This window comes from Geotrypetes seraphini, chromosome 16 (genome assembly GCF_902459505.1).
Source record: "Geotrypetes seraphini chromosome 16, aGeoSer1.1, whole genome shotgun sequence".
NCBI lineage: Eukaryota > Metazoa > Chordata > Amphibia > Gymnophiona > Dermophiidae > Geotrypetes > Geotrypetes seraphini.
The window spans coordinates 54560377-54582202 of NC_047099.1; the positions used below are offsets into that span (position 1 = coordinate 54560377).

A 21826-nucleotide genomic window follows, 5' to 3' on the forward strand; every position below is an offset into this window, starting at 1 on the left:
TCCTCCATATTCTGTTGTATTGTAAAGGTTCCCATGAATTCTTCAGTCTCTCCCTTTCTTCTTTCCTAAGGGGCCCCGAGGTCCGCAGGGTCTTTCTGGTCCTTCAGGGAAGCCTGGCAAAAGGGTAAGTATGTTTGTATGTCCATTTGTGTACATAGGGTTACCGCATTTAGCGAAGTAAAAATCCGGACTAATGGCCACACCCCAGGACTACCCAGTTCCACCCCCCCAGCCACTCCCCAAACAGCATCTGTGTATGCATGGACGTAACGCAATGATGATTTCCATGCACTCATACTGCTACCATTGTACACAAATCTGTGTCATGAATATTCATCAGTGTGAGTTGAACACATGATCCATTTGTGTCCCTCGAGGACTGGAAACAAACAGTGCTGTGATTGGGGGTCGATATTCAGTGAGGCAGTCACTGCGTTATGATAAGAGGGTGACTATCATTGTGTCTTTCTCAGGGTCGAGCAGGAGCAGATGGGGCTCGAGGTCTTCCTGGCGAGTTTGGTTCTAAGGTAACAAAAGCAGATTCTTTTAACTATTTCATCTTAATCTGATCCACTCTTGAGAGCTGAGCCAAGTATTCATTTTGCCAGTGATACTGTGTTCTGTTCCCTGAGTATCTGTATCTCTCTCTGACAATTTTAGCATATTGAGATATAGGGTCTCTGCCTTTCTCTCATTAAGGAGGGTGATCTGGGGTTGAGCTCTAGGGCTCTCCCTCTGAGAAGAATGCGATCTGGCTGACATCTATCCTGTCTCTCTTTCACAGGGAGACCGAGGTTTTGATGGCCTGCCTGGCCTTCCAGGGGACAAAGGTTATCGAGTGAGTACTCCTTTAAGTGTCTATCCATCTTCCTTTTGGCAACACGTGGATTCACACCTAATCCCTGAGGGTCTGCACTTCAAGACTGAAGGACTTTGGACCTTCTGAAGAAGCCATGCTTTGAGATGTCGAGTTCCAATTAATGTTCTAATCCTGTTTGTGTTCCTAGGGCGAGCCTGGGGCCCAAGGTCTCCCCGGTCCCCCTGGAGAGGATGGCGAGAGGGTGAGTTATTGTTTTGTTTTAGTTTCTTTGCCTACTTCCAATGAGCAGGATTAATCTGTCAAATGGTATGAGTGAAGGGACAAAGAGAGGGAAAGTGGAGCAGCAGGATGACATCATCAGAAGTGGACACTTTCTGCACGAGAGTCTATATAAGTCAAATGGAAGGGTCAAAGTGCATGGAAATGGCCTTATCAGAAGTGGATCCTCACTGTACTAGATTCTGGGCAGGTCAAGCCAAAGGATGCATGGGGATGACATAATCAAAAGGGGACACTCCCAATACCAAGACCATAGATAATCTGGCTGGAGCTGGACATAGGAGAAGTTTGTGTGCTGGTAGCAATATCTTTTATGTAAAAAGAAAGACTGCATATGTTGCATTATTGGAACTGTTGTTTGGGGATAGTAAGGACAGGGAAGACCATAAGACTTCTCACAAGGAGTTCTGGCTTGTTATGGTTGGGTTTGGGGGACAGGGAGAGGTTTAGTTTTACTTTGTCAGGGGGAACCAGGGAATGTGACGAATTTGGGAGTGGAAACATTGTACTGTTCGTCAGTAACTGTTTTGTATACTTGGCTAATTTTAATAATAAAAATGTTTTCAAGTAAATGTGCCATGGGGAGGGGATTCCCCTGTGTTGTTGGTATAATGATCTAACTGCTGATCCCTAGGGTACCAGAGGGTATAACAGACTTAGCATCCTCTGCTGCTTTGTCACTGGGGGAGTGGAACAGGGCACATGGGCAATTAGTTTGTTGGGGGTCTGTCTTGGTTTCTCATCTCTCTTTCTCCTTCCTTCCCTCCCAGGGTGATGATGGTGAGGTGGGACCACGAGGACTTCCTGGTGAACCGGTGCGTGTCTTTATCACTTAAGAACATAGGAAAAGCCATACTGGGTCAGACTAACAGTCCATGTAGCCCAGTATCATGCTTCTAACAGTGGCCAATCCAGGTCACAAGTACCTGGCAGAATCCCAAATAGTAGCAAGATTTCACGCTACTGATCCCAGGGCAAGTAATGGCTTCCCCATGTCTATTTCAATAATTGATTGTGGACTTTTCCTCCAGGAACTTGTCCAAACCTTTTTTAAAACCTAGATACATTAACCACTGTTACCACATCCTCTGGCAACAAGTTCTAGAGCTTAACTATTCTTTGAATGAAAAAAAGGTTTCTTCTATGTAACTTCCCTGAGTGTTCCCTAGTCTTTGTACTTTTTGAAAGAACCATTGATTTTGAATTATTCCTAGTAGACTGTCACCCTTTATGACAAAGTACATGTATATACAGCGAGTTCCTGCTCGAGAGCTTACATTCTAAATTTGTACATGAAACAGGGGAGATATAGGGATGATTTTCAATGAAAACTGGACGCCCGGCCAATTTTCAGCTGAACTAAAGACATAAGATTTTGGCTGAAAAATCAGCTGTTCAAGGAGAAATTTTCATTTAAAGTTAGGTGCCTGGATCAGTTGATTTGTGGCCCAGAAATGACTTAACAACACACACTCGACATCTAGGTTGCGTTGCTGTTGACTGAACTCTCTTCTCCTTTTGTTGTCAGGGTGCCAGAGGTTTGCTGGGTCCTAAGGGGCCACCTGGGGTTCCTGGATCTTCTGTGAGTGTCTCTGCACGGATACCGTGGCGCTAGATGCATGTCTCCATGAGGGATATGTGTCTCTAAGTGTGATTCCTGGTTGTAGGCATGATATATGTGACTCCATCTGTGATGTGTGTCTCTTTCTCTTCTCAGGGAGTCCGTGGAGTTGATGGCCCTTCGGGTCCTAAAGGAAACTTGGTATGTCATGCAGCATTTCCCCCGCCTTCCTCGTTCCACCTTCCCACCCTTCTTGCCTGACATTTTTCTGAAATCCTTCCTCTCAAGATTCATGAAACATTCTTGGCCTCAGTGGCGTCGTAAGGGGGTGGTACGCCCCGGGCATGGTCTTCCTAAGGGTGCAGTGGCAACCCTCCCACCCGCTCCCCACTCCTCTGCTTGCCACATGCGCACGCACCCTCCTCTCCTTCCCTGTACCTTTTTAATTTCTTCCATGACGCAAGGTTGCTGCCCGTATCAGCGTCGGTGCTCTCTCCGATGTCCCTTCTGGGACCCACACCTAGAAAGTGATGTCAAAGGGCAAGCCGACACCGACATGGGCAGCATGCTGCTCATGCCGGAGAAGTTAAAAAGCTACGGGGAAAGCGAAGGGGGTACGCTCTCCACCACTGCTTGGCCTGACAGGTCATAGTTGCAGTCACTGGGTCACAGGGTGCAGTAGTACATAAGAGAAATGCGACAGCTGCACAGAGACTTCTGATGGCCGCAGTGTCACAGACTGTAGAATGTAGAAACGCGTTGTGCAGTACGATGACCACAGTGACGGGTCACAATGTGCAGTGCGATCTGATGGCTGCAGTGTCTCATGCAGTGAGATGCACAGGGGCTGCAGTACAGTAATACACAGTGAACTATGTGATGGGTCACAGGCAGTAGGTTGTTGCCACAACACTATCCAACGCTTAACAAGATGACGTTGTGTCTTTCCTGAAGTATTTAATAAATGTTATTGGGGGGTTTTCTGCAGGGTCCTCAGGGAGAGCCAGGTCCTCCTGGTCAGCAGGGAATACCAGGAACCCAGGTGAGTCTCTCTGTGTGAGGCAGGAAGCAGGCAAGATCTGCGGGTCTTTCCTCTCTAGGTACAGTGTATCTCCCTCGTTCTGTCTATCATCTCCCATCTTCTGATCTCCCTCATTCTGTCTCTCATCCACCATCTTCTGATCCCCCTCGTTCTGTCTCTCATCCTTCATCTTCAGATCCCCCTCGTTCTGTCTCTCATCCTTCATCTTCAGATCCCCCTCATTCTGTCTCTCATCCTTCATCTTCAGATCCCCCTCGTTCTGTCTCATCCCCATCTTCTGATCCCCCTCATTCTGTCTCTCATCACCCATCTTCTGATCCCCCTTGTTCTCACCCCCCATCTTCTGATCTCCCTTATTCTAAGCAGTCTCTCATCCCCCATCTTCTGATCTCCCTCATTGTCTCTCATCCTTCATCTTCAGTTCCCCCTTATTCTGTCTCTCATCTACCATCTTCTGATCTCCCTTGTTCTGTCTCTCATCCCCCATCTGATCTCCCTTGTTCTGTCTCTCACTCCCCCATTTTCTGATCTCCCTTGTTCTGTCTCTCATCTCCCATCTCCTGCCCTCATTTGAGATAATTCTTTCATACTGTGAAATATAATTGTTTAATTTTGTCTTAGGGTTTGTCTGGACCCCAAGGCGCTATGGGTCCCCCAGGAGAGAAGGTAAATACACTTTCATTAATTACTAACCTTACCTTTATGTGTAGCTGGGGGGTCTCTGTTTGTTGGATGCCCCTGATGGGATGGTTTCACAGAGCAGAGTGTCTGTGCTGGTATGGGCTTAGGATATCTTTTGACTGGGTGTACTGGTTGTCAGGTCCTGGTTGGAGAGGTAACCTGGTTGAGGCAATTTTGCTAGACTGAGTGCCCTGGCTTAGGCATCTCTGTTGGGATGGTCACTCTGGGATTGATGTCCTGGCAAGTATGGTCTTGATTGGGTTGGGTGACTCAGTTGGGATGGTTTCATTAAACTGAGTGTTCCAGCTGGGTTGATCTTAGATGAGTATGGATGAGAAGAGCTTCCAGTAGCTCCATCAAAGTTGTAATACAATAGGAGTCGACAAATCAAGTGAACTAAAACCACAATATATGTAGCAAGAAGTACACTTGCACAATGATTTCTCCATAGTGCATTCCATAGTAGTAAAAGGAGTTAGCTGCTCATGAGAACCAAAATAATGATCATATATATTCTGGAGGGGGGTAAAAGGAAATTCTTCTGCCCTGGATGCTGGAATAACATTCTATTCTTTGCCATTACAGGGTCCTCTGGGTAAGCCTGGTCTTCCAGGTATGCCAGGTTCTGACGGTCTTCCTGTAAGTAAAATCCACCTCTGCCCCTTTCCTGCCTTTCCCCTTCTCTCTCTTTCTGGATCTTCTTCCCTCCTTCAGCTTTCTTCATTCCCTGATCCCCCCTGCCACTTTCCATTCATCTCTTCCTTCCTGTGTCTTCCTCTACACATCTCATACTCTCTTTGCTTCTCTGCCCTTTCTCTCCTCTCCTCCATCTGCCTCTAACACTGGTTTCCTTTCCTGTACAGGAGTCACCTGAATCAAGCAGTGGTAGCACTACACTTATTTATATATTTATGAGTGATATGTTTATATAGGTATTATTGAATGTATATATCACGCCTACAGAATCATACAAGTTATCTTGCCAGCAGATGAATTTTGCCACTAACCCTACAGATAACTTTAATGCCAGCCCCTGGCCTGCCCTAAACTCACATTCGGTTTAACACAGTCATGGATGTAACATATCTTTAGGGATACCACTTGGCCAGATTTAAAAACAAAAGACTTATGCAGTCAACATTGGGGCTGATCTCATCAGTCATTTTAAATATCATTCAATGTGTATAAGCTACGCCACTCAACCAGGATTCACATTATGCCTATCACCTTGAACCAATTTTGTACTCCATAGACAACATCCAATGACTTCCCAAAGACAAGATGGATGGGCCATATGAATCATGCCATATAACATCTGATTATAGAGTCAATATCCTTGTGATGAAAAAGCTAATATCCATCAGAAAATACTTCGAAAAAGAGGCTTTCCAAATTTTAATGCAATCCCTAATCTTATCTTGACTAGACTACTGTAATGTAAAACTAGTTCCTTGCTCTAAAATGTTGCTATTGCATCTACAACTAGTTCAAAATGCAGCAGTAAGACTCATATATAGACTATGGAAATCAGAACATCAACTGCCCTACTATATGAAACTACACTGGCTGCCCATAATCACAAGGATCAAGTTTAAATTAGGCATCACTGCCTTTAAGATCCTAATAGGCAATTCCCCCACCTATCTAACAGAGTTGGCCATCCTACTCCAGGGTGCCTCCAACAGTTATTCCATCAGAAATCTTTTCCACTTAAAATTCCCAGCATGCAACAATATAAAGTCTACCAGGCAAATGACCTTATCCATCCAATATCAGTTAGCAAAATGATGGAACCAACTACCCCTTACACTACAATCTTGTGACTTTTAAAAGCATTTCTGTACCAAGACAGGAAGCCAACCCTGAAGTAACTGAAATGGTAATTGTAAAAGCCTATTTCTAAACTGGCCAATGCAACTCCTGGGATATGATGAGCCAATGATGACCTACTTGATCTTGTAACTATGACCTAACTGTATTAATAATTGTACTGATCTACCTGTACTAGCAGTTATATTGAATATTCGTGTCAAACTGCCCATTGTAACTTCCTAAGTAACTGACCCAACCTCTTGTAATGTAATTCGACCTTGAACTGAATAGGTAAAGACAGAATAGAAAACCTGATTAACATAACATGAGTGAAGGAATACATGAGTTATTTGAGGTCAGGACTCTTTTGATATCTCACCATTGGGACATATTTTAGTGATTCAGGAAAGGCTGGAAACTGCTTAGAACTTTAGCCATTACTGTTCTACAGGCAGCAATTGGCCACCCTGATCCCAAATGGAGGTTAGAGCACATTCCTTCAAGAAGATGTCAATCAACATCTCACCAACTTAGAGTACCCAACATAAGAATTGCCATCTCTGGATCAGACCTTCGGTCCATCAAGTCCGCACATGCAGAGGCCCAGCCAAGTGTACACCTGGCGTAATTTTAGTCACCAATATCCCTCTATGCCTCTCGTAAGGAGATGTGCATCTAGTTTGCTTTTAAATCCTAGAACAGTGGATTCCGCAATAACCTCCTCTGGGGTGTCCACCACTCGTTGCGTGAAGCAGAACTTCCTGATATTTGTCCTGGACTTGGCGCCCCTTAGCTTCAGTCCATGTCCTCTTGTCCATGTCACATTGGACATTGTAAATAAGTTTTTTTCCTGCTGTTAACCTCTAGAAACACCTCAGATGCTTTCCTGTGGATATCATTCGCTCTCTAAATTTCTGTGCAAGCTAAGGCCTATAAGAAAGCAAAGTCTCCAGGCCAAAGTCATCAGTAGGAATCACAGGACTTGCTATCTACAGATGTTTGAAGACATTTCTTAGGCTGCCATTTTCTGCCGAGGAAGACATGAAACATGGACCTGATCCTCATACAGTAGAATAATAAGTCTCTGACTGAAACACACCTGTATCTGAGCCCCACCTTATTAGAGAATAGCATCTTGATGATAACCGTTGAACGTATCTTGGATGAATGTCCTAGTGACGGATAATGGTCCAAATTCGTTATAGCACTGGAATGATATGTCAGTCATAGATTGAGTTGAGAATCTATACCACTAACAGCAGACAGGTAAAACTGACCTGGATAGATTATTTTCCAATCTTATAGGAAAAGGAGTAATGGGATTCAATGTACTGCCTTTCTGTGGTTCAGTCAAACTGATTTATATCTATTGTAATCAGATAGATGTTGAGCCCCTTCTTGTTATTGACCTGGATGAATATCTCATGACAGACAAATGTTTGGTGATAGACACTGACCCCTTCTTGCTATTTGGTTAGATGAATGTCCTGGAGACACACATTGACCTTCTTTGGCCACAGAGTTAAAATAATCTTCACTCTCTTTGCTCTGGAGCTGGGTGAGTGCTTCCGGGACAGACATTGGCTCTGTCTCATTATATAGCTGGATAAACATCCCAACGATAAACATTGACCCCAGTCTTATTATGAAACTGGATGAATGTCGTTGACTCCTGTTGTAGAGATGGATGAATGTTTCAGTTTCAGATATTGACCCAAAGTCATTGTAGGGCTAGACGAATTAAGTAGTTGCACTCAATAGTCTTGTTTTACCATGGAGTTGGATGAGTGTCTCAGTGATGAACTCTGCCTCCATCTCATCTCAGTATAGCATTTGATGGAAACGTTGGCCCCTGTCTCCTTAATCAGTTGAATGTATGCTCCAGTGATGACCTTGGTATGCTCCAGTGATGACCTTGATGAAAGTTCTAGCTGGTGTACTATTCACATTCTTGCAAAGAGTATAAACTTTAGCATGAATGACCTCTGAACTCTTTCTCTCTTAGGGTCACCCAGGTAAGGAGGGCCCACCTGGAGGCAAAGGCAATCAGGTATGTGATCGTGGGCTCTTTCATTTCCCTTTTAATATGTGATAGAGCGGTGCAATAATACATTTTAACACCAATTTGTCCTTTTCTCTTAAAATCACAGAACAGTAATATGGTGAAGTGTGTTTATTGTTGTTAAACATTCCTTCTCTATGGTAACATAATGGCATGTCATTGTTCTGGAACATTTCTGTAAGCATTATTATGCAGTTAAAGTCCTGAGGCTGTTCTGGACCAGTTTTCTAGTACACTGATTCCCAAAATTGTACTATTGACACCATAATCAATCAGATTTTTGGGCTATCCATGTAAAAGGTGAAAGAGATGAATTTATAGGTCTACTATTTGCAGTTCAACCAGAATTAGGGAGCCATGATCTGGAGCTCCTGATCATGGATTGTTGCTTTAATTACTGGGTTCAGTGGAGGAAAGGGGGGTTATATAATAGGGATAAAAATGCAGGTAATTACAATTGAATGTTCATGGTGCCATAGCCTAGTAGACATGGTTCTAATGGAGGTGGAGGAAACTGCTGAATCAAAATTACAGTAAAAAAAGCTCAACATCAGTGGCAATGATGTGTTGAGTATTTCTGAATCTCAAGGGTGTTTCTTGTACCTCATGAAGCCTGTGGCTCTTCTTCCCGGTTGATTAATTTATTGCGTTTGTGTTTAGGGTCCCCTTGGCCCTCAAGGCCCCCTTGGCTATCCTGGACCACGTGGCATGAAGGTAGGTGAAGGATGATTCTTCAGGATTAGAGTTTTGCAGATCTTCTGCTGATAAAGAGCAAAACAAGATTTTGGTAGTTACGGAAGGGGCAGGAAATACTGGATGCTGAAATACGTAAATTCGTATTCACTTAGGAGGGGGAGGAGCTGTTGCTTGTGAGGTATGAGCAAGGTAATCTTGTTAAGTAGTGTAATATGGCACTGTGTACATCAGATTTAGATCTAATCTAATCTGAATTTCTGTATCACACTTATCCAGTACAGGTTTAAGAAAAGGCCCATATAATAATATGGGAATTGCAGTTAAATCACATCAGTTAGTAAAAGTTACATAGATGCAGGTATAGGGTTACCAGATTTTCCTGAAGGAAAATCTGGACCCATGGCCACACCCCTCAGGTCCACCCAGTTCTGCTCCCAACCCCAACCCCTTAACCTGTTAGTGTGCTTTCTTATTTTTTTATTTATTCTCAGTATTTCTGCTGTCGTTATTTCATGTTAAAAGTGCAGATTGTACAGACTAGTGACAGCAATCCCACTTTGTCATTTTAGGGTCTACTACTACTATTTACTATTACTTATTTCCATAGCTCTACTAGACATGCACAGCGCTGTAAATCAAACATGGAAGAAACAGTCCTTGCTCAAAAGAGCTTACCATCTAGTTATGGCAGACAAACTGGACAAAAAAGGTGCATCTGTACACAGTGATCAGAAGGAGAATTACAGAGGGAATGCAAGATAGATGGGCGCTAGCAGATGGGTTGGAGTTTGGACTTGAAAGCAGCTTCAAAGTGGGCTTTGAGCATTTCTTTGAATACTGCCAGAGACGGACCTCGCCATACCGAGTCAGGCAGTTCGTTCCAAGCATGCGATGCAGCAAAGTAGAAGGGACGGAGTCTGGAGTTGGCCATGGAGGAGAAGGGTATAGATAAAGAGAGACTTACCCAATGAGCAGAGCATTGAGATAAATGAGAGAAAAGAGATATTACTGGTTACAAAAAAAAAAAAAAAAAAGGAATCTTTGCAAAATCCAGACAAAGTGCCGGGTTTTGAAAAGCCATCCGGACATGTCAGGGGGAAATCTGGACGTCAGGTAACCTTATACAGGTAGATATCAAGGGTAGGTTCAAGTCAGATAGATTGAGGTGTCCACGTCATCCTACCACAGCAGAGCCTACTGAGCAGTGAATAGCATTGCCTCTGTGACCTCACTCATAGTAGTTACTAAAGTTTATATAGCATGCCCTTGTATCTCTGTGCATGTACTTATTACATGTCTCTGTCTCATTCTTCCATGTGGTTGGTTTTAGGGAGCTGAAGGAATTCGAGGACTGAAAGGTCACAAGGGGGAGAAGGTATGTCCTCTTCCATCCTGCCCCATAGCTCATGAAGAAAATTGGAAATAAAGCCTCAAATAACTTGCAACATTGCTGAATATTTTGATTTTTCTATTATGGGGGCCATTGACACCTTACAGGGGTTCAGGAAGATGGATCTTATCAGTGTCTCCAGTGCTTACAAAAATTGTGCTGGGATCCTGAATATAGACTGTGCCTCCAGCAGCACAGTGTCCCCTAAGACCATGCAGAGGTGCTGGGAGATGGATTGTGCCCTGGGCATGAAGACTATTGTCCCCTTACACCATTCTGGAGTGTTGGGGGAATGGAAGATGTCCTGTTTATGAAGTACAGCAGCACAGCACTTCCTGATACCATAATGTCCTAGTTACAAAGTATTTTACTGAGGTTCGTAATTGATCCAAATCTGTTTAATTCTTTATTGCCACAGGGTGAAGAAGGCTTTACTGGCTTCAAAGGGGACATGGGTGTGAAGGGAGACAGAGTAAGTATTAATCCCTGTTTCTTTGTCTGAGTCACAATCTTGGTTCTTTGTACCCAGACTTCTGGGGTGCTTATGAGTCTCTGCGTCCAGGGAAGAACCCCTCAAGCTTTACTTAATACCCTGTCAAGCTGACACATTAGTTCATGAGTGTATTCATATTTATCATTATAAGGTGATCTAGTTGAGTATGTTTTATCATTTGTGTATACAAGGTATATTGATGTTTGTGTTATTGTGTAAGTGTGTATTGATATTTTGTTATCATTTGCATATATTGGTGTTTGTGTTATTGTGTGAGTGTGTATTGTGTTAGTGTGTATTGATGTTTTGTTATCATTTGCGTATATATTGGTGTTTGTTTGAGTATATATTGTGTTATTATGTGTATGTGTTGATGTTTTATTATCATTTGTGTATATATTGATATTTGTGTTATTGCGTGAGTGTGTATTGAATATGATGGTTTTGTCATCATCTCTCAATAGTTCAGCCTTATAGTGTAGCTCCTAAATACTGCATCAGCTCTTTGATTTGTCCTTCGCTGTGAGTGTTATGGAGTCTTTCAATCCCAGCAAAGCTGACTCCAATTGCTTCATCTAATGTCTATTACTGGTTGTGATCCTGATACAAAGAACCTTCTTCACAGGGTGAGGTTGGCGTTCCTGGCTCTAGAGGAGAAGATGGCCCTGAGGGTCCAAAGGGGCGAACAGGTCCTCCTGGTGATGCTGGTCCACTTGGTTTGCTTGGTGAAAAGGTGAGAAGCAGATATACCCCAAGCTAGGTCACCATGGGATCAGTATATTGCATGGGGAAGGGTACAAACCAGCTCCTTGCTGAGGCGGTTGGTAGATCCTCTCATGATATCGGGAGATGTACACATTGAATAGAAATGCTGCCTCCAGGAAATGTCATCAGCTCCATGGGAAGCTGAAGGAAATAATTAGGGTTTCAGCCATGACCCCCCCCCCCCCCCGATATCATTCTTTTGGGAAGTGAGGGAAACTTCTTGTGGCTGTATGGTCAACAATGTCTTGCCAAACTTGTGATTGTGTTTGGTTTGGGTTAAGACCCTAAGAAGAGGTATCTCAGAGGACAACTAAGAACCCATGAACGGAGTCCTTAGCAACCCTTGAACTAGTGAAGGGTGAAGTGGAGTTCCATGCAACATGAGATATCTTGCAGGGGACAAGACATCTTTACTACAGTTGATCCCACCACCAGTATTTGGGTAACTCACTGATATGGGGAAAAGGCTTCCAGATATTCTACAAGAAAAAGGCCCCTCATGGATACCATTAGAGATGGGTCCTTGCTGTTGGCATATAGCAGGCCTGCTGTTGGTAGAAATATGGAATATGGTGCCAGTTAGGGATTAGTTGATTCCAGGTTTCCCCTCACTCCTTCAATCCTAAGAATCCTCTATGCTAATCTTCTTTCTTGAATGCCAATCCACCACCTCCCCTGGACAACTGTCCCAATAATCTGCTTTCTTTGTTTCTCATTACCAGGGCAAACTCGGTGTTCCAGGCCTACCTGGCTATCCAGGACGGATAGGTTCTAAGGTGAGAAGCCCGAACTAATCATGACTAATGTGACATTGGTGTGCTTTGGTGGCTTAGGACTGGTGGTTATTGTGTCTTCTCTTCCTTTTCAGGGTTCCAATGGATTCCCAGGATTCCCTGGAACCAGCGGAGAGAAAGGAGCCAGGGTGAGATGCTTTCTGCAGACCTGATTTATATCAAGTAAAGGTTCAGAGAAGAAATGTGTATAGGGAGAAGACTGATAAGAGCTGGCTACAGAGGCTGGAGCTCATTTTATATTCTTCTTCATGAGCCCAGGATGCTGAGGGTAACTGCTTCCTTGTGGTTCAGATAATATCCAGGATAATATTCAGCCATCAGAGGTCAGTGGGATTTTAAGCGCTGACCACAAGCTAAATTAGATTCAGGATAGGTAAGCATACAGGTCCCGATTCTTAATTGAATACCCAGATCCCATAACACCAAGCTTTATAATATTCTAAACAGCTACCAGAACCTTATGAGTTATTGCCCAATATCCATCCATCTCAGTCTCTGTGGACACCACAATCTGCTCAAGGGTTAAAGGGTGATGACTATTCGCCCTCCTATTCTGGAGTGTGATAATCATTAATCCTCTTGTTTTGAAGGGAAATTACTGTTGGCTATCTTGTTTTGAAAGATAGTTATTGATTATATTGACCATCTTGTTTTAAGAGATAGCAACAGAAATTATATTGGCCATCTTGTTCTAGGAGATGAGCACCGATTGCCTTGTTTTGAAGGGAAATTATGTTGGCTATCTTTTTTAGGAGATGGCCATTGACCCTCTTCTTTTGAAGGGAAATTACATTGGCCATCTTGTTCTAGGAGATGGCCATTGACCATCTTCTTTTGAAGGAAAATTACATTGGCCATCTTGTTCTAGGAGATAGCCATTGACCATCTTCTTTTGAAGGGAAATTATGTTGGCCATCTTTTTAGAAGATGACCATTGATTGCCTTGTTTTGAAGGGAAATTATAGTTGGCTATCAAGTTTTGGTGGGGGTGTTTTATGACTATTTGTGTTTCTTTTCTACAGGGTTTAACAGGGAAACTGGGTCCTAGAGGCGAGCGTGGGCCTACGGTAAATGCAAAACTTTACACTGCTGAACTAAAGCAAATTGTTCACATCAAAAGCACACAAGGGTGACCTTCTAAAGCTACGCTGAGTGATGTATATCTTTGAATGTTCATCAGTGGAAACTCAGAGGCCCTCATGAAAAGCAGAGGAGCAGAATAGTGGTTAGCACAGTGGAACAGGAACCAGGGAAGCCTGGCTCAAATCCCACTTCTCGTGACATTAGACCAACCACTGAATCCTCTATTGCCTCATGTACAAAAGTAGATTGTAAGCCCTCTGGGAAACACCTGATTTGAATGTAACTTACCTTCAGTTACTACCTTCAGAAATTCAAATCTGTTGAACAAGATTAGAAAATCTGGCCAACAGGAGATGCCATGATACTGTACTTCCATAGAAGAGACTTTTGTTATCACCAATTTGCCTACTGAAATTGTTATCTCAACTTTTTCTAGGGTCCACGAGGCCAAAGGGGACCAAGGGGCACCACAGGGAAGTTGGGACCAAAGGTCAGTCTTTAATCAAAGTTACGGAGTGGCTTAATTCCTCAAACCTTTGCCCCTCACTGGCTGTATGTCCTTTCAGCTTTTCTCCCATCTTTGCTCTCCCCGGGCAGACATTTTAGTTCTCTTTCTTGCTGTTATTGCTCCATAATCCTCTCTTCCATCACTGTCCCACACTCCATTCTGTCCTTTTCATATTTAGGAAACTTTCTGGGCCGGAGAGTTTGTACATTTGTTGCCAAAGTAATTCATACAATGATTAAAATAATATAGTGTCTCTTTCTCTGCTGCAGTCTCTATCGTCTTCCTGCTTGCTGATGTCTTCTGTTACTCTGTTCATATCCCCTTCTCTCTAACGATCTCATAATTCTGCCTGCCACTCTCCCTCCCTAGCTTGCCCTTTGGAACTTGCCATGCACAGGTGAATGATTTCAACGGGGCAGGTAAAAATGGAGGCTTGTGATGTCATTCCAAATGTATGTCTATAACCTCAACATTTGCATCCACGAGGCCACACCTCCTCTGCATCTTTGTGTCTGATTCAAGAACTCTCTCTGCCTCTCTTCTTCATCTCCTATCTGTCTCTCTCTGAAGGAATGGTCTCGTATTAACAGTTTGTCCTAATGTTGTCCAATGAATACATAATACAGAAGTAGGTACCCAGTTCTCTCATTCTTTGTCTTTGTCTCTAACTCTCCCTTTCTTACTTTGCCTCTTTCTTTCTTTTTTTTAATCTGTCTTCATTGACCGTCTGTTTTAGAGAGAGAGAGGTAATCATCTGCATCTATCACCCTGTCTCTGGATTATCAACCTCCTAAAATCACATGTCCGTGTGTAGCTGCATTAGAATGAGACCTTCTGGGAATGTTTTGGAGATGTGGCCAGTATTGAAAAGCACATATCCATATAACATAACCTGCTATCCAAGGAGGTGTTATTCAGTCTGCTATCCGTAAATCTTCCTTGAATAACTGCTTGCCCTGGATCGGTCGCATGGAATGTTGCTACTATTTTGGGTTTTGCCAGGTTATAGTGACCTGGATTGGCCACTGTGAAGATGGGCTACTAGGCTAGATGGACCATTGGTCTGACACAATAAGGCTATTCTTATATTCTAACTAGGATCCCAAAAGTAGTCTCTGGATAAATTTTGGCACTGACCACTGTACTTGGGTAGGGTTACCATATGGCTCCAGAAAAAGGAGGGCAGAATGAGACATTCAGGTTTAACTTCTACTGAAAGCAATGGTGTGTACATGTCTATAAACAGCGTTTGTGTGTAACTAGCATACCAACTTCCATTTAACACATCCTAAAGTCCACATTTATCCACACAACTGGCTCCCTTTGTCTCTAACTGTTCTCCTCATTGGCTATAATGGAAGACATTTGTTCATCTCTCTGCTTATGATGGTGACAGGTTTCTTTTATATCTCCCATCTTTCAGGGCACTTCTGGCGGTGAAGGTCCTTCTGGATCCCCTGGTGAAAGGGTAAGTGTGAGGGCCTAGTCCTTTCCTATCATACCCCGGTTTGTCGCTGGTGGAGGCAGAGAAAAACGCGCCTGGGAGTCTTATGAATACCATTTTATTCTGTACTTCATTTGTAACCAGTAACCACACTAATGCCAAGTAAAAAAAACATCCGGCCGATATTCAAAACAATAAAAGCGAGCAGGCTGCCAGTGTTCAATGGCAGTTAACCTCTTAGTGTCGTTGGATATTTGCAGTTACCATCTGCACTGAACCAGGCCAACTTGTGGGTGTTTCAGGGACAGAGTTGGCCCTTTGAAATTCCGAGTTCTCTAATTCTTGATGAACAAGGATGGTTTGAAAGGTTTGGTGAAAAAAAGCATGTTAAACGACGTAGTCTCCATCGAGGCGTATACACTTAGTCCAGCGAGTGGCCAGTTTTTTCATTCCGTCAGAAAAATAGGTTTTGTCAAACCCTGCAAAGTACTCATTGACGGCATTGATGACTTAATGGACCATGGTGCTATCTCATGGAAATTTACCAAATTTTTCAAACCATCCTCGCACTAAAAGGGACATTTTTGATAGAACATCAGTGTACAATACAATACAATAAGCTGATTTCTAGACCGCATAACCATGTAGTTCAATGCGGTTCACAAAAGAGTAATAAAAATACAAAGGAATAAGCAGGTAGGAAAGAAGCAAGTTACCTATAAACTTATTGAAAAGATAACATAACATAATAATTTATTTCTAAACCGCAGTTACCGTAAAGTTCAATGTGATTAACAAAAGATTAGCTACTAAACAAAGTTTTTAATTGCCTTCTAAAGTGAAGATATGAATAAGACAAGGAAACATAGAAACATAGAAAAAGCGGCAGAAAAGGGCTATAGCCCACCAAGTCTGCCCATTCCAAGTATCCCCCCCCTGAGTTTACTCCCTTAAAGATCCCACGTGAGTATCCCATTTTCTCTTAAAATCCGTCACGCTGCTGGCCTCTATCACCTGGAGTGGGAGTCTGTTCCAATGATCCACAACTCTCAACAGGAGAATAGGTGCCTGAGATCACTGTCTTAAGTCCGATTTCAGACATTTCCCATAAGACGTCCAAATGTCAGGGCGGGAAAATGTCCATTTTCAAAACCACTAGATGTCCAAATTTAATTTTTTTTAATGTCCCGTTTGGATGTCTTGGCCGAATTACTTAACTGTATAAGTTTTAGAGGTCAACCTAGAACTTGATAATCAATGCTGGTGCCAAGAAATAATCTGTCATTTAATATCTGGGAATACAGCCTACAGTGGACATATAAATGCAGACTGCCACTGTCAAAATATCGGCCGACATATTCTCCCTATTATAACATCTGTACCCTGACAATTCATATCCTTATTTCAACTCAAACCCTAACAAAGCTTAATGAGAGCACGTAAGCCTGCAAAGCTGTGCACATATGGATCTGAGTCTGCAGAGCTGGATCTACTTTGGAGTGATCTGTTATGTAATATGTGAATGTTAGCTGTATTAATAATTCAATTATTATACTTCGAATTCCATCTCCTTTCTTCTGTTTAGGGTCTTCCAGGACCTCAGGGTCCAAATGGCTTCCTGGGACCAAAAGGACCTCCTGTAAGTATCCCACAATGGAGGTATTTGGGGACCACAGTGAAGGTATTAGAAGTCACAGTGGTGGTAGAGGGTATCTGGAGGTTCAGTGATATATCAGCCCAAGAGGCTGCAGATTCCTGGAGCTTGAATGTAAATAATAAATAAAACTTTATTCTTATATACCGCCAACAATCTTGCGACTTCTAGGCGGTTCACAACGAAGAGAAACTGTACAGACAGCGACTTAGAGTATAGCTGAGAACATCTGATAGTAACAACATTGATAATAATAGCAACAGTTTATATACTGCAGGACCGTGAAGTTCCGTGTGATTTACAATGAATTAGAGAAATTCCATAAATTGAATGGAGCAATCATAGTTAGAGATCAGAGGTTAACCGTTTACAAGATCAGATCTGGGTGGGATTACGAAGGGGGCTATTGTCCTGAATCGTTACCTAGGTATTTCGAGAACAGGAATGTTTTTAGGTGTTTTCTAAATTCACCATAGTTGTTTGTGTGTGTAATCCTTGTCAGCAGTTAGTATGAGTAATCTCTAGAATTGTATGACATCACAATCTCCGCTCTGAGATGTTTGCTACTCTTTGGTTGTCTGGCCACTGATCTGCTATTGTTTTCCCAGGGCCCCCCAGGAAAGGATGGAATTCCAGGACATCCAGGTCAGAGAGGAGAAGTGGTGAGTGTTGGCAAAATGGTTCTTTTGTCTTCTTGTAAGAGAAACTGGTGGTAGATTGGCAGTGAATTAATCTCTCCTTTACACTCGCTGCTTCATGTTTTTTCTTCCTCTCAGGGTTTTCAAGGGAAGACAGGAACAGCTGGTCCACCAGGTGTGGTTGGTCCACAGGTGAGCTTTTCTGGTTTTGGCTATGAACTGGCATCACAACTCATACTTTGTTAGAGACCCTGGTTAGAGGGATCAAGTGTCTGGACTGATAGAAGCAGATCACACAGGGTGCATGTCCCAAGGGTCTCTGGGGATCTTCTGTCAGGAGTGATGGGAACAGTTCACAGATGGCACACATTCCCTCAGGGCTGATAGAGGATACATAAATCATATATCTCTAGAGATCTTCCTTCAGAGCTGATAGATGCAGCTCACAGGGCTAAGGAATGCTGGGCAAAGAGGATGCACACACCAAATATCTCTGGGGAGCTTCTTTGATTAGTTATTACTCATCAGTTTTGGTATCTGACATGATTCTGCTTTTCCCAGGGACCAACTGGCGAGACTGGTCCAATGGGAGAGAGAGGGCACCCTGGCCCTCCTGGTCCACCTGGTGAACAAGGTCTGTCTGGTCCATCTGGAAAGGAAGGAACCAAGGTAAGATACAGTTTCTCTAGCTTGCTTTTGAAAATAAAATTGCCACATAGAATTGGAGTTTAACTTATTTTAACAAAAGACAACCAGTTGCAAATTTGGGAAAGAGCTCACCACCCTCAGAGACCTTTCTGAGATGGTATTTGATTCCAGTAAGCCTAAATAAGATTAACTTAGCTGTTGCAGTATAGTATTGGCATGTTTGTGGCTAAGTTTGTTTTCAATTGCATCATAGACTTGGCCTACGGTTCTGCAAAATTGAAGATAAAAATTTGCCCTAACGCCTGAAATTTTTGTGTTAGGATTGATCTCTGGAGAAGAGCAAAAATGAAACAGGCAGCTTGGATTGCTTGATTTGTACGAGGCTGTTGAAAATTCAACTATTTGTGGACACCTTTATGTAATATATGATGGGAGGACATTGATCTAGATGTGATAATTCTATAACAATAAGATTACGAGAGATGTAAAGAAAGGGAGGACTTTGTTATTGATATAGTAACTTTATAACATCAAGTTAACGTGAAATGCAAAGCACTACTGTTGTTGATATATCTGAGATATATGTCGTTTGTTTTAATACTAGGTATGTTCTTATATAAACCGCTTAGACTTAAGCGGTCTAGAAATTTTTTAAATAAATAAATATTCCTTTTTGGTTGGAGGCTGTGAGGATTCTAGTAGGAGCGAACTGGAAAAATTTTGTTGTTCCAGCTGTAAAAAGAGTGGGAGTCTAGAATGTTGAGATATCCTTAACATGGGGGAAATAACCCTAATACTTGATAAATGTGATTACTCTCTTAAGCACCCAGAAATCTGGAAACTACTTCTAGACTACGTTGCTAATATGTTGCACTTTTGGATGGGTAAAATGAAGGACTATTTTGAAAGAGTTCTAGCTACCCAACCACAGTGTTAGGCACCTAGAACCCTGGGTTAAAAACTGACTCTGGTCTGTTTGGGACAGAGAAGACGACCAACGCAAGCCATTTCTGCTTCTGGAGCCTTTGCTATGCAAAGAGCAGAGTATGGAGGTCATTTTTCTTTTAAAGTACCCTAAAGGTAATAGGTACAAGAGTCCTTTGTCATGGTATGCCATAGTGAAGATTCAGGATATGAAGTGAAAACAGTGGCGTAGTAAGGGGGGGGGGGCGATCTGCCCCGGATGCCATCATGGTGGGGGCGCTGGCAACCCTCGTCCTCTATGCCCCCGCCTCTTCCCACTCCTCCCTCCCCCGCTGCGCGTGAGCCTCCTTCCCTTATACCTCTAGTTATTCACCGTGAGTAATAACTTCAATGTGCTCCTTGCGACCACGTCGGCAACCGTTGACGTCACTTCCGGGTGCCACGCACAGGAAGTGACATCAAAGGGAGAGGAAGCAATCACAAGGAGCACACTGAAGTTGTTGGTCGCAGCAGTGAACAACTAGAGGTATGAGGGGGTCAGGCAAGGAGTTGGGGGGCAGAGATGAGGGCGGGTAAGGGGTGCCACTGCCCATGCGCATCTCACCTTCGCTACGCCACTGAGTGAAAAGACCTGGGAAACCGGGTTTGTGTCTGATTGAGTTGCTGTTTATGAATGATGCCACTTGATTAAAACAGTCCCCAGTGATTTCATCAGGTTACCGAATTTAGCTCTTGCCTTTGAAAAACATATCGGTGAAATTACAGTGTCACAAAGATTCTGTATTTCGCTTTAAAACTTGGTTAAATATAATTTAAGATAAAACCACCGTGATCCTCTCTGGTTATTCTAGTCCTCTAAATTTTCTCTTCATTTTGCCTCTTCCCTCCACTGGAGTTCCTTTCTACCCTAACTCTTGTTAACCATGTCAAGTTTACGAATGTAGAGATGATGCGGTATACAAACCTAAGGTTTAGATTAGATTAGATTAGATATAACATCTCACTGCATCTCTTCTGTCCACAGGGTGACCCCGGAATCATGGGTCTCCCAGGAAAGGATGGGCCTGCCGGACTCCGAGGCTTCCCTGGAGAGAGAGGTCTCCCAGGCACCGCAGTGAGTATGAGAGCTTGCTATCGTGAGTGATCAGAGTGTTTACTGTAGAAAAAACTGAATCCAGAGCTCGAGACGCCTTCTGACATTATAAATTAGGCAGCATTTAACTATTTAATTTGGGGTTGGAGGGGGCAAAAAGTTGGGAGGTTAGGATTAAGCACTCCCATAAGAATAATGATTAATGAAGGAGATAGGGGGTAGGGAGCAGGGGAGAGGGAGCAGCAGCCCCAACATAGCACCTCCCTGGTACCCCCCGGGCATACTGAGGAACGACAATAGAGAGCAGGGATCCCAAAATAAGACCTTCCCTGCCCACACACAGAACAATGACAATGGGAAGGAGGGAAGGTTGGCAGCCTCAAAATAACACTTTTCCACCGGCACCACAATTCTCCAGACCTCTTGTCCCCCCCCCAGTGTCCAGCTTTCCCCTCTTTCTCTCCTTCAGTGTCTCTGAACTCACATCCCCCTTTCTCTTCCACCACCCTCTGCCTAGCATCAGTATTCCTCTGGGGGCAGCAGGGGGGTGTGCTGGCACAGGGTTCTCAACTTTCTCATAACCAGACACAACCCCTACGCTCAACTCCCCTCACTTCATGCTTCCCTGATCCATGGATCTGAGGCCTACATCGTAACAATACCACACCGGCAGCTGACTGTGGTAAAGCCAGGATGTTGTGGGCCTCCCAGGGACTGGGAGAAGAGCACACACTGAGATAGCCTCCCACTCGCTGACCTTCACAATCAGCTGCTGTTGTCACCATGATCCAGCCTGAGACCAGTGATTTACGTTTTATGGATGGCATTGTCTCCTATACCCTTTCCCCCCAAAAAAAGTATTCTGTGAGCAATCGAGAGAAGTCAGTGTCTGTGCTGTAGTCATAGTCTCTCTCTAGAGCCCAAAGGATGCCCCTCATCCTGAGATTATTACCTCAGAACTTTTCAAGTAGGCAGCGGCGCATATGCGTGAGTCTAGCACTGTGTGGATTATCTCCATCCCATCCGTAGAGTGCAGCAGTTCCTCCTGATACAGGTACAAGGTCCTTTATCCGAAATTCCAAAAACTGAAAAGTGATCCAAACCGAAAACTGATAAGAACCTACAAATGGTCTGCATTGGGGCTCCAGCGCCACAAGATCATATATCACCAAGGAGGAGTCTGTCACCAGTAAGAGGAGGAGAGGGGGGATCCACCCTGGGTGCCGTGTTGGTGAGGGCGCCAGTACCTCTCCTTCTCTCTGCCCCTTGCCTCTTCCCATTCCTCCCCTCCACTCGCACACCCCACCTTTCCTTCCCCCGTACCTCTAGTTGAAGTTGTTGTTCACGGCGGTCAACAACGTGCTCTTTGTGACCCTGTCAGTTCTCTCGCTGCTGTCACTTCCAGGTGCCACACATAGGAAGTGACATTAGAGGGAGAG

At 43.6% G+C, this 21826-nt stretch overlaps 1 protein-coding gene across 4 annotated transcripts in view; it reads left to right on the top strand.

Annotated features, from left to right (window-relative positions):
* COL11A2 (collagen type XI alpha 2 chain) overlaps window positions 1–21826 on the top strand; it is a 108739-nt gene that overhangs the window by 53550 nt on the left and 33363 nt on the right. For all 4 annotated transcript variants that reach the window (XM_033924914.1, XM_033924915.1, XM_033924916.1 and 1 more), the window contains 25 exons: window positions 71–124; window positions 474–527; window positions 785–838; window positions 1008–1061; window positions 1870–1914; window positions 2628–2681; window positions 2817–2861; window positions 3649–3702; window positions 4324–4368; window positions 4969–5022; window positions 8201–8245; window positions 8918–8971; window positions 10284–10328; window positions 10762–10815; window positions 11462–11569; window positions 12324–12377; window positions 12470–12523; window positions 13418–13462; window positions 13915–13968; window positions 15410–15454; window positions 17016–17069; window positions 17693–17746; window positions 17861–17914; window positions 18284–18391; window positions 20319–20408. In XM_033924914.1, the coding sequence (XP_033780805.1) occupies window positions 71–124; window positions 474–527; window positions 785–838; window positions 1008–1061; window positions 1870–1914; window positions 2628–2681; window positions 2817–2861; window positions 3649–3702; window positions 4324–4368; window positions 4969–5022; window positions 8201–8245; window positions 8918–8971; window positions 10284–10328; window positions 10762–10815; window positions 11462–11569; window positions 12324–12377; window positions 12470–12523; window positions 13418–13462; window positions 13915–13968; window positions 15410–15454; window positions 17016–17069; window positions 17693–17746; window positions 17861–17914; window positions 18284–18391; window positions 20319–20408 (1431 nt within the window). The remainder of the gene's footprint in view (window positions 1–70; window positions 125–473; window positions 528–784; window positions 839–1007; window positions 1062–1869; window positions 1915–2627; window positions 2682–2816; window positions 2862–3648; window positions 3703–4323; window positions 4369–4968; window positions 5023–8200; window positions 8246–8917; window positions 8972–10283; window positions 10329–10761; window positions 10816–11461; window positions 11570–12323; window positions 12378–12469; window positions 12524–13417; window positions 13463–13914; window positions 13969–15409; window positions 15455–17015; window positions 17070–17692; window positions 17747–17860; window positions 17915–18283; window positions 18392–20318; window positions 20409–21826) is intronic.